Genomic DNA, 12059 nt, shown 5'->3' on the forward strand with positions numbered 1-12059 from the left:
TTCACTTTTTTTGTTTCAGTTATAAAAATAATTTTTTTTTTCAATATTCCCTCACCGTTTATTGATATATGGTAGCTTCCACAATGCTTTGAAGGTTGTGAAGGGGGTTAACTAGGGGCTGCTTAAGGTTGTACGCGGAGTGATTTAAAAAAGATAATAAATTGTGAAAAGGGGGACGCGGTTGTGCGTGTCACCCCGATTTAAAGATTTCACATACATACCACCACTTAAGGAGTGAGTACATCAGGGAAAAGGGACTCAAGCGAATTGCGGGTAAGGTGCCTCTCACGTGACGTTGTTAGATGCTGCTGGTGTCGCTACTGTTAGGATATCTACACGACCTCTCGCTATTGTTCAATTTGGTTATTTTACTTCGTTTTCTTTTGTCCGAGTTGTCGGGATTCGTTGCATTCTTCTTAACAGTGGATATTCTGTTGTATTTTTTAACTTTCCTGGCGTTTTCATTAGTTTCGCTGCTTTCCTTTAAAATTTTTTTTGTGCACCTGGAACGGCTAGTTTGCTCATATACATTTTTGTGACTGTAGCTGTGTTTGTCTGAAGTTCTAGCTGACACTCAACGGGGATTTTTATTGATATTGTAGAGAGAATTCATGTCGTCCACGCCCGAGGTTGCGGATGCGCTCTTCCACGTGCGAAAAACGGGATTCGTAGATGAAACCATGACGCAGGTGCTTGAGCAGCTTTTTGACTGCCCGCAGCATGGAAGGGTGTTGGAGACCTATATGAGGGGAAGGCACGAGGACATCTGCATGGTGCTGATCAAAACGCTTGCAACTACGCATAATAAAAGCACTCTTGGTGTTCTGTTGCGGTTGTTTGCGGATCTCGCTCGATCGTCAACCGTAATGGGAAAGACGCTGGGACTGTGTTCATCAGTGCTGGTAGACCAGGAAGACCCCGTTCAGATGTTCCTTTACCTCGCCACCACACACAGTCGCGACCGAATGATTTCAGACCCCGCCCTGTATTTAGCTGCGACGACGTTGCGGTATGCCGATCCGAAGCTTAATGAGGAGTCGTTGGAGCGTTTCTTTGCTATTGTGAACGAGTCCCTTTCGGTTAACCCGTTACAGGTTGAAGCGGTTAGCTTTACAGTTCATAACTGCGCGATTATGGCCCACGCGAAAGCGCTACGCCACTACTTCTTTGACAACAAACTGGTGCAATACTTTCCACGGCTTCTTACTGACACCATAGGCGATGATGCAGCGAGTCTTGTTCAGTTGACATACGAGGTGCTGGTTGTGACGTGGTTACTCTCCTATGAGGTTGACGGGGTCGTCTCCCTGCAGGAACACAAGATGTTGCCACATATTCACCGTGTTATACAACGTATGCAAAAAGAGAAATGTATCCGCGTCGCGTTGATGGTCCTTTGGAATTTCGTGCAGGCGGAGCGCCAGTACATGGACGCAGTGACCAATCCTTCCGACGCCACATGGGTTTCGGACGAAATATTTAAACTTGCGCGAGTGAATGGAGGAAAGGGTCCCTCCTTTATTGCTGAGATGGTGGGTGTTGGAATGTTGAAGACGCTAACTCAGCTTGCTCGCCGTAAGTTTGGTGACGAGGATATAAGTGAACTCATACAAGACTTGCTGAATGTGCTTGAAAACAGCATGGAAACCTTAACTAGCTTCTCGGAATACCGTGGTGAAGTACTTAGCGGGTCTCTTGAGTGGACTCCAGTGCACACCTGTGCGAAATTTTGGCAGAGCAATATTATGCAGTTTGAGAAAAACGGCTATGAGGTGCTGGAAGCATTGGGTAATATAATTATGAATTCCACCAACAGCCTTACTCTCGCTGTTGCATGCCATGACATTGGTGAGATTGTCCGGCATCACCCAACAGGCCGTGCGCTGCTGCAGTTACCGCAGTTGGAAGGTGTCATGGCTCGTGTTATGGAGCTGATGTCACACGAGACTCCTGAGGTAGCCAAAAATGCCCTTCTCTCAGTACAGAAGATTATGGTTCAACGGTGGGAGTGCATTTAAATTCGGTTCCACGGGGGTTTGGAGGTGGGCAAGGAAAGCTCACGTAAGGGATGAAAATAAGACCCACCGGGGATTGAAGGTATATGGCTTCGTTTGGTGGTGCAGCGATATTTATGAAGTTGTGATGTGGAAGGGGAGCGCCGGTATACATATATGATATGTATACAAAAGCGTATATATATGTGTGTGTCCCTTCTATTTTCTTTCACAACTGAAGACTCTCTTTACGCTCTTTTTTGGTGTGATTCGTCCTCCTCCTTCACTCAGTGGTGTGCTAATGAGGGATGGAGACGGTCCTACGTGTGTATTCTTTGCTATTGTTTCATGCTTAACGAAATTTTCATTGGAGGCGCCATAGTTGTTTCCGCCATTGCCCATTTTAGGTACTTTTGGTGCATGTCTTTGCTGAATTTAGGAATAAGTTACAGAACACCCCAACAAAAAGAGGGGTAAAACATTGGGTAGTATTTTAAAAAAGCAGTCGGCGGTTGTGTTTTGTTTTGTTTTCGGTCCCGTCCCATCACTCCAGAAACATCGATTTGCCGCGAAGTGGGAGAGGGGGAAAGTATATGCATCCATTTTTTTTTTTTTTTTGAGCTTCTCCCTCGACCTTCGCCTGATGTCGTTTTGGTTTGCTCATGTGGTGTAAGATAACATTTGTTCCAACGAATTACCCCCTTGTTCATGCGCGCACACTCCCATATTATAATTTGCTTTTGTGGCAGGTTGATTCACCGATGTAGTGTTGAGTGCTGAACCTGAAACGCAGTTCCTGGAGCATACCTTACAGCCTTTCTTTCCCCTTTTTGTTAGTATTTTCTGGTATCCACTGGAAGAAAAGGGAAGATTTAGCTGAAATATTAGGTTTTAATACTAGAGCCGATGTGGGCATGCATTTGCGCATTGTGTAGTTTCCAAGCTTGGAGGGCGGCCTTTATGAGTGTTCTGTTGTATAACAGCTATGTTTTCCCTCTTCCGTCGGTTATGCCTCTTATGTTGGGCTTCCCCTCTTGCTCTCTCTCTCTCTATCTCTCTCTCATCGGATATTGCGTCCATATTTCTAATGTGATCAGGGTACCAGTGAGGAGTTGTAAAACAACGGTTGCACGTTTCCTTGAACATCTGCGTACCAACGTCAGCCAACTTATCATGTTAAAACTCCTTGCGGTAACCGATATTCCTTGACACGTTTTTTTTTCAGAAATTCCCTCTCTTTTCCAGCAAGTGTGCGGTTTGTTGGTTTCGTATATGTTGTTATAATGGCGCTTAGTTTCTTCCACGTCATGTGCCCTTGACTCCGGGAGCGAATAGGGCGCCAAAGATTTGATGCGGGTACATTTTAAGTAAACATATCACTAATGCTACGGAGGAAAAGCCGAGGGTCATTTATAGGGAGTATTCGTGTCTTCATGCAAAACAGGTATCAGCCGTGGTCGATTTAATCACCATGTTTACTGAACTTGGCATATTGTTACATGTTTTTTTTTTTGTGAACAGCACGCTCATGTCACTATTTACGGCCCCAGGTAGCGGTGCGCCCTTGACATTAGTTGCTGAAGCACCAGTCTTCTTACTATCTTACTCCTCTTCCTTTTGCTTCCCTTTTCCTTTTTATAACAATCAAAATATAGGAAAAGTCGAACCTGAGGACACGAACGTGGGATGAGCTGCGAAAGCAACGGAGATATTGCTCAACCAGTGGTAGAAAAGGTTTCGAGACTGATAATACGTGACATTGACGTAGAGAATTTCAAATCGTACGCGGGAAAGCACCGCATCGGACCGTTTCATAAGACATTTGCGACGGTTGTTGGACCTAATGGCTCCGGAAAGTCTAACGTTATTGATGCAATGCTCTTCGTGTTTGGAAAGAATGCGAGGAAGATCCGTTTGGAGAAACTCTCTGAACTTATTCATACCTCTGCGGCGCATCCAAATTTCACATATGCCTCAGTAACAGTGCATTTTGTACGCTTACGCGAGAGTGCAGAACAGCAACGGGACCCGAACCAACGTGAGGAAATCCCAAACAGTGTACTTTCCATTAAGAGGGAGGTGTATAAAACCGGTGCCTCTCAATATTTCATTCAAGGCACCAGAACAACACAACGGGAGGTCGTGGAGACGCTCATCAAAGAGGGTGTAGACCTGGAACACAACCGGTTTCTTATTCTTCAAGGTGAAGTGGAGCAAATTGCGCTCATGAAACCTAAAGCAGAGCGTGAGGGTGAGGAGGGTTTACTTGAGTACCTTGATGACCTTATAGGAACTAACGACTTTGCACAGTGCATATCAGAGGCGACACGGGAAGCGGAAGCGGCGCAACAACAGCGTTTAGACGCCTTGGATCGCGAGCGTAAGCTACGCGCTGAACGGGAGGCGCTAGACTCCGCCAAGAATAGTGCGATAGAATTCGTCAAGAAAGACAATTTACAACAAAAGACGTTGATTGTACTCTGCCAGCTGAGGATGCAAGTTGTCGAAGAGAAGCTCGCTGAACCCCGTCGTCTTCTGAAAGAAATAGACAACCGTGTCGAAAAATTGAAGGTGACTGTGGATGAAAAAATGGCGGAGAAGTCAGCTGCTGAGGATGAGCTTCACAAACGGAAGAAAGAACTCGCTGAAGCAACGAAGGAGCGTGACGCAGCCCGTACAAAAAGAGACGTTGCTCAGAAGGAGGTGGATCGTTTGAAATCCGGGGCCGATGAGCAGTCGAAGTCAAGGAAAGAAAAGGAAAAACAAATAAAAGATGCTGCAAGCGACATGCAAAAGGCTCAACTACAACAACAGGACGCGGATCGAGAGGCTGCCATCCATCAGCAGAATCTCAATGAAGCGCGAGAACAAGTAGAAAAACTTCAGAAAGAGTATGACGTCGCAACAGAGAGGTTTGTTAGCATCTTCACACCACTTCGCCAGGAGCTAGATAAGAAGAAGGCTGATTTTGCCCCATATGAAAAAGCTCTGGTGGAAGCAAAGGAGCAACTTGATACGGCCCAAAACCGCTTACAATTACTTGATGTTTCGGGGACGAAGCGGCAGGAACAGTTACATAACATTGCCTCTGCGTTACAATGTAACATGCGGCGTATTGAAGAAGTGGAGAGGCTCTTGAAAGGAGCTGATCCCAATAAATACAACGCGGAGCTAAAGGGTCTTCAAGAAACCCTTGCAAAAGCAGCAGAAAAGAAACACAGCATAAATGCTTCTATACAGGATATCAAGAATTCCTTTAGCGAAGGTGAAAGCGATGATCGGGCCGTTAGATTTCTTCTTCTGCAGCGCTCGCTCAAGGGCTACTATGGCACACTAAGACAACTTGGTCGCATTGATGACGCATACGATGTTGCAGCTGGTGTGGCAAGCAACGCGTGGTCTTATCACGTGGTGGAAGATCGGGAGACGGCAGCCAAAGCCCTCGAGTTGCTGCGCACGCATGACATTGGACGTGCCACAATGATTGTACTGAAGGAAATCGAACGGCAAATTGGAAACCGAATGGAAACACCCTTCACTTCACCAACCCCAAAGGCAAAGCGCTTGTTTGATCTTATTACCCCTGTCAATGACCGGTTCCGTATTGCCTTCTATCAGGCTTTAGGGAATACACTTGTGGTATCTGGTCTTACTGAGGCGCGTGAGGTGGCCTTTGGTGGTCCTCAACGTTATCGTGTCGTAACGCTTCGTGGAGAGTTGGCAGAGCCCGGTGGGTCCTTAACGGGAGGCGGTAACACGCCACGTGGGGCGGGGCTGAAGGCAGCTCGACTTCCGGTAGACAAGGAGGCGGTGCGCGCAACTCTTCAAAACTTGCAAGCAGAGCTGGTGGAAGCGGCTCAAGCCGAGTGCGACGCCCAGAGTAGAATACATGAACTACGCGAAAAGCAGCGGCACCTCAATCCTGCTCAGATATCGCAACTTCATGTGGAATTAAACACGCTTCGTGTCACCGTGGAAGCGGATTCGCAGCGCCAGGCTCGGATAGAGCGGGAAATTAGGGAGGCTTCGCAAGAGAACGAGAGGAAACGGAGGGCGCTGGAGTGTGCTGTCGAGGAAGCAGAAAGACAGCTTGGTGCCGCAGAGAAGTCTCATATCAAGCACCGTAGTGCACTGGAAGAACTCGAAAACAAAATTGACAACGTTGGTGGACTTGAATACAAGGCGCTATGCCAGAACCTGAAGACCCAACAGGAACGGGTGGAGGCAGAAGACAAGGCCCTGCGGGAATGTCGGCGATTATCACAGCGTCTCCGTGCGACGCAAGAACGCAAAGAGCGAGATATTGCGCAATACAACGAAGATCTTAATCGCATTCTTGCTGAGTCTTCTGGTGAGTTGGAGGCGGCGCTTGTGACGGCGAAGGAAATAGCGGAGGAGGTTACGCGGGCATTCAAAGGGGCAGAGATGAGGTTTAACGACGCCCAGTTGGCTCTGGAAGGTGCAAAGGCAGCTGTACCAGTGGCACATAAGGCTTTGGTTGAGGCTCAGAGACGGTTAGACGATGAGGACCGATTTCGACAGATAGAAGTGGCTAAAATGGCTGATGCTTTGCAAGAGTTGGCGAAGTTTGAGCAGAAGATTGATGGTTGTGAAGAAAAAATTAGGGAAAACGTAGATTTTTATGGCATAGAAACTCTAGACCTCAAAGATAATGAAGAAGAAAGAAGAGACGAGGACGAAGAGAATGACGCAGTAAATGCAAACGATGAGTCTGCTTCTCAGGACGCGGAGGGGGATGGTCGTAGTGATAACGGCGCAGACGATGTTCTCTCTCAGGACCGCGAAGAGGAGAAGGTGGATGTGAGGAACATGACTTTTCGACTTTCGGCAGAGCAACTGTTGAACTACAATTACGACGAATGTGTGCATAAAGCAAAACTACTGAGTGAAGAAGCCAAGAGGTTGAATAATATGATCGACTTCCGTGCGGTTCGGCTGTGGCGTGAGCGCGATGCTGAGCACCGCAAGGGGAAGGCTGAATATCTTCGAATAAGGGAAATATCAGATGCGGCCGACCAGCGGTTGCAAAAGTTGAAGGATGAACGCAGGGACTGTTTCATGGCGTGTTTTGTTCGTGTTCAAAATCGTTTGCGTGAAGTTTACCAACTGCTTACACACGGTGGTGACGCGGACTTGGAACTTGTTGATGCAAATGATCCCTTTGAAGGAATTCAGTTTGTTGTTCGACCCCCGAAAAAGTCATGGAAGCAGATTTCCAACCTCTCTGGTGGTGAAAAGACTCTGTCGAGCTTAGCACTTATTTTCGCGCTGCACGACATTAAACCGACACCGATTTATGTCATGGATGAAATAGACGCCGCACTGGACTTCCGCAACGTTTCCATTGTTGCAAACTACATCCTTCGTCAAGCCAGTGGTGCGCAGTTTATCATCATTTCTCTCCGAAACAACATGTTTGAAATGGCTCATCAGCTCGTTGGTGTTTTCAAACGGTCAGATGTGGCTCGTACGGTGGGTATAAATCCAGTCGTTTTTCAGCAAAAGGTGTTGAGTGTTCTTCAGGAACGCAAACGCAAAAGGACGGGTTCAACAGGAGATGTGCAAATTAAAGTAGAAGATAAAGTTGCATGTAACAACGAAGCCGCTGACATCCTCGTAAGCAGCAGAAGTGCCAGCAGGTGCAGGTCTTCAGTGCCGAGAGCCAAAACAACACCAAAGTCTTCTCAAAAGGGTAGTGGAAAAACTCCGAGGAATTGTGGGGTTGCCGCAAATGGAGTTCGTTTGAAGGTAGAGGAAGATGCCTAATACCCACTTCTACAGTTTCCTTTCCTTTTTTTTTCGTTGTGTCACACGTTAACAAATGTTCATTTACAAATGCAGCAGGGTCTCCTCATTTTTCTTTTCTTTAACTCTCTTTCTCTCTCTCTCTCTCTTGCAACACTGGGACTCATCTTGATAATTTGTTTGGGATTCCCTTTACACATCGTTAATAACTCGACTGTTGGCGAGATACTGATGGGAAAAAGAAAATGCAAGTGCGTCGCTGCATAATTTATAGAGCTTCCTTTAGTTGCTTCTTTTCTTTTTTGTATGTTTATTCCCTCTTTATTGCATGCCTGAGTACTGCATTGGTGTTTTTTTTGTTGGTTGAAAAATAATTTTCTGTGGTGAGCAAATACTTATTAATATATGTCGTCCGAATTGTCCTTACCCTCCCCGGGATTTGTTGGTGAGAGTTTTTTATTTGTGTCCAACCTCTTTTGTTCCCTTTTCTCTTAACACTTATGGTACCCGCACGCGCATGCAATGTTTGTAGCTGTCGTGTCCATGTTTTTAAAAAAGAAAAGGGAAAAGGAAGAAATGGTTAGTAAATCATAGGGAGTAGTGATCCAGTGGCTCGTAGCTTCTTCTACATGACATTGTTTATATACTCACACACAATTTCTTCAACCCTTCTCCGTCTTTTACTTTTTTTTGTTGTTCTCTTTGTTTTTTTTCTTCTCTTCTTAATTTTTAGCGTGGTTTCACTTTGTTTCCTTTACTGTAGTGTTCCGCCATTTTTCCCCCTGCTTTCATGTACTTAATGTTGCGTTTTTATCATCAATGCATTTTACTTGGTTGCGGTGCCAACTTGCTCTTCTTCTTTTTCTCCCTTTTTTCTCCTTCTTCTTCATAATTTACTGTTCCTGATCATACAGTATATCAAAGATTATATATATATATATATATATTTTTTTTAAAAAAATCATTAGTGCATGGTTTATTTGGAGATAGCTTTATAAGCAATCTCGTATTTTTGTACGTAGAAGTCAAGTTGAAGCTATAATAAATCCGTTCGGTTTCTTCCCTTTTATTTTTATTTTTGTCTGGTTTCTTCCAGTCCGCAGCACCTTACTGCTTTGAGTTTGTTTGCGCGTGTATTTTGCACCTGCTTCCGTTAAGGGTACGCAGGGCCTTTACACGTGTATAAGGGACTTGAAGAAGCGGAGAAAAAAAATAAAAATAAAAAAAGAAGAAGCTTCCAAAATAATTTCTATTTAATAACAAAAAGGAAAAAAAACGGACAGATTGCAGAAGCGAAGAGAATAGGGAGGTGTAGAGCGGAAGGATCAGGATAATTTCAAGATGTTAAATAGCTGTTTGTGCAAAATCTTCATGTTTGTCCGGTTTCTGGTACTCATTGTTTTCGCATTATGTACCAACATCTTGAGTGCTGGCGCGAAGGAATGCAAACTGATGGGAGAAATGGAAGCGTGGAAACATGATGGTGGCTCTTTTATTCATGACGAGAAGTCCGGAACGTGGCATGAATTAAACAGCGACGGGGAAAGTGTTGCATCTTTCGTAGAATTCACTCGTAAAGATGATACCGTTGTCTTACGCGATGAGAGCCGGCACCTGTTTTTACTTCTGCGACCCGATCTTGCTGCAATTATGAATAATGGGGACGATAACTTCCAACCGCTTTTTCAGGGACGCTTCGTCAGCTCAGTGAGTTGTGCATGAGGCAAAGCGAAGGAAGTGATGTGGTAGTGAATTTTATATTTTCCTGCATGGTTGGCTCCTCCTTAACTGAACTTCTTCTTCTTCATATTTTTACACATTATGCAGTCATGTCTTATGTGTAGTTCTTTCAGCTGCTTTTATATGGACTCAAATTCACAACCGCATCGCTTTGTTTCTCGCTTTCCCCGTGCGTTTTGGTGGTCGCTGCTTGTAACTTATTTGATGTGTTTTGTTCCCTTCAATCCGTTGCTCTGTTTTGCTTTTTTGTTTTGTTTTGTTTTAACTGAGTGTCAACCTTTCTTTTCGTACTTCTGATCCCCTTCGAACGATCTGCCTCCTTTTTTTTCTCCCGTCTTTCGTCCTCTGCCCGTTTTTTTAAAAAATGCCTCCATTATTTTTCGGTCGAAATATTTCAAATCATTGAATAAAGAAAGGAAGGACGAGCCCAAAGGAAAAGAAAAAAGAAAAAAAGGCGCGCAAAGGCAAGACTAAGTGAGTTTCAGATACTTTTATATATGAGTTACCGCAGCGAAAATTTATTCAAAGAGTCGCAGCCAATATTTTTTTGCGTGTGAAGAACCCATTGCGGTTGCACTTATTTGTATTGCAGCAACATTTTACACTTTACCGAAAGTATCTGATCTGATCTGATCGTTTTATTTTTTCTGTTGTTTTGTGAAGTCGGTATTTATTATTATTATTATTTTAGTCTGTAACATAACGCACTGCCGGTGAAGGTGATACAGGGGTAACACATTTCTTTTTTTTTTAGTTGTGGGAGCACTGCAGTCAATAAAGGAGAGAATCGGCAGGAAATTCAATTGCACAAAAGTAAATAAATAAATAATCTTAAATACAAGGTGGCCGTACGTGTTGATCGTTGAGACATTTAAACAAAATATCACAAACAGTTGACGAAAGAGTGAGCAACACGGACGTGACACCTTTCGTCACAAAAAAGAAAAAAACAAGCAAACGACAAACAAAGGACGTGTATAAATGCAGAAATGTTTAGTCATACGTCATGGCAGGCTTAGGTTTCCACTGGGAAATGGGAGTACTAGCCGTTACCTCACAGTTGGCCGCGATTTGCTTCCCCTCATCCCCAGTAACGAAATTTATCATGATCCACCGAAACTCCGTCATCGTCTTGACAGGGACGGGTATCTTTATTTTAAAAGTATTGTCCCACGAGTGACAGTAAGTGCAGCTCTCGATAATCTTAGGCTGCAAATGACCGCATGTGGTTGGACTTGTGAGGAGGACCATAAGCGCATGTTGGAGCGTAGTGGCGGTGTGGCATTAGGTTTGCCATTTCCTTCTACAGGGAAGCTTCCACCACCGCAAATAACATACACGGACTCACTTCGAGCTGCGGTGAGCGGTACGAGTGTCATGGCGCTTGTGCGACAAGTGTTTGGTGGAGCAGTTCGTGTGTGGGACATACAGTCTGTACATCTTGCGGCTCCTCAGGAATCCTTTGGATTACGTATGCCAAGTGTATATATGAATAGAGGGACAAAGTTGGCCATCATTGCACTTGTGCCATTACACGACACGCCAATGCACATGGGTACACCAGTCATTGTGAAGGGCAGTAATAGCAGCGACACATATGCTGCGTTACGGAGTTCCTATGGTCAACACGATGTAGAAGGTGATGATATTTGTGGCGATGGCTGCTACACAGATGACCCTGATGAGTTGCTGCCGTTAGGCAAACAGCTCGGCATAGATGAGGTGACTGGCCGCCGCATAACAGTGGACGTTAACCCATTTCTTTCAGTGGCTGTTGAACCGGGAGATGTTATTCTTTTAACAGTTTATACGATGCATTCCTTTCTCACCAATACAACCGACTGCTGGCGTATCATGACGGAGGCGGTGTGGACTATGGAAGGCGATGATGTTGGTCCTGATCCCCGTTACGTTGGTAGCAATGCACCGGGGCTTAATAAGTGGTGTAGCGAGCGTGACAACAGGAAGAAATACCCGCGAACCATGAACGAGGCGAAAAAGGCTTGGGGGTTAGTACCAGATGCCCCATCCACCATATGAATCATGTTTTTTTATTTTATTTTTTATTTTATTTTTATTTTGGGGGGGGGACTCTATGGAGTGGGAATGGATGGGTTTTCTTCACCATGTAGTTTAAACGCGATGCAACTTTGGCTTGCGTTACTCAAGGAGACGTCTCGTATGTTTTACAGGCAATATATGCGTGACTGCCTCGTCTAGATTGTTTTTGGTGTTTCTTTATATATATATATATATATATTTTGGTGGAAGGTGGGGGAGGAAATCATTGTTGGGAAGAAGGGAGGTTAATGGAAGTTCCACCACGTCTCGTCATTTTTGGAAATTTTTTTTTCTTATCGATGCGAAATACCACCGCACTATTTGCCTACGGTGATGGTGTAGTTGTATATTTTCCCCTACTTCCAGATATGCTTGTTTTATTTTACATTTGTGTAGGTAGATAATGATGAGGCTGCTGGACGCAGCAGTGATGTGAAGCAGAGTAAGCGTAAGATAAGGTTAATACGAATTATAATGGTGTTTCGTTGATTTGTGGTT

General features: G+C 44.7%; 4 protein-coding genes across 4 annotated transcripts, besides 11 other annotated features; all 4 read left to right on the forward strand.

The window, feature by feature from the left end:
* The first annotated feature begins 19 nt into the window (after positions 1 to 19).
* Positions 20 to 41: a sequence feature (AT_rich).
* A 570-nt stretch (positions 42 to 611) lies between these two features.
* On the forward strand, positions 612 to 2018 carry Tb10.70.7480 (ATP synthase, putative; the record flags this gene model as incomplete). The annotated part of the gene is made up of 1 exon (XM_817238.1): positions 612 to 2018. One exon carries the CDS (start codon positions 612 to 614, stop codon positions 2016 to 2018), a length of 1407 nt encoding a protein of 468 aa, XP_822331.1.
* Positions 2019 to 3031: 1013 nt separating this feature from the next.
* Positions 3032 to 3056: a microsatellite.
* Positions 3057 to 3680: 624 nt separating this feature from the next.
* On the forward strand, positions 3681 to 7781 carry Tb10.70.7470 (structural maintenance of chromosome 4, putative; the record flags this gene model as incomplete). Its single annotated transcript, XM_817239.1, has 1 exon — positions 3681 to 7781. One exon carries the CDS (start codon positions 3681 to 3683, stop codon positions 7779 to 7781), a length of 4101 nt encoding a protein of 1366 aa, XP_822332.1.
* Positions 7782 to 7885: 104 nt separating this feature from the next.
* Positions 7886 to 7909: a microsatellite.
* Positions 7910 to 8428: 519 nt separating this feature from the next.
* Positions 8429 to 8484: a sequence feature (CT-rich).
* Positions 8485 to 8611: 127 nt separating this feature from the next.
* Positions 8612 to 8648: a sequence feature (CT-rich).
* A 38-nt stretch (positions 8649 to 8686) lies between these two features.
* Positions 8687 to 8707: a microsatellite.
* Positions 8708 to 8965: 258 nt separating this feature from the next.
* Positions 8966 to 8987: a sequence feature (AT_rich).
* Positions 8988 to 9101: 114 nt separating this feature from the next.
* On the forward strand, positions 9102 to 9482 carry Tb10.70.7460 (hypothetical protein, conserved; the record flags this gene model as incomplete). The annotated part of the gene is made up of 1 exon (XM_817240.1): positions 9102 to 9482. The coding sequence occupies one exon, from the start codon at positions 9102 to 9104 to the stop codon at positions 9480 to 9482; it is 381 nt and encodes a 126-aa protein (XP_822333.1).
* A 246-nt stretch (positions 9483 to 9728) lies between these two features.
* Positions 9729 to 9763: a sequence feature (T-rich).
* Positions 9764 to 10167: 404 nt separating this feature from the next.
* Positions 10168 to 10190: a sequence feature (AT_rich).
* A 525-nt stretch (positions 10191 to 10715) lies between these two features.
* On the forward strand, positions 10716 to 11540 carry Tb10.70.7450 (hypothetical protein, conserved; the record flags this gene model as incomplete). The annotated part of the gene is made up of 1 exon (XM_817241.1): positions 10716 to 11540. The coding sequence occupies one exon, from the start codon at positions 10716 to 10718 to the stop codon at positions 11538 to 11540; it is 825 nt and encodes a 274-aa protein (XP_822334.1).
* An 8-nt stretch (positions 11541 to 11548) lies between these two features.
* Positions 11549 to 11581: a microsatellite.
* A 158-nt stretch (positions 11582 to 11739) lies between these two features.
* Positions 11740 to 11760: a microsatellite.
* Positions 11761 to 12059: the final 299 nt, after the last annotated feature.

The sequence above is a fragment of the Trypanosoma brucei genome, chromosome 10 (assembly GCF_000002445.2).
Source record: "Trypanosoma brucei brucei TREU927 chromosome 10, whole genome shotgun sequence".
Classification (NCBI taxonomy): Eukaryota; Euglenozoa; class Kinetoplastea; order Trypanosomatida; family Trypanosomatidae; genus Trypanosoma; species Trypanosoma brucei.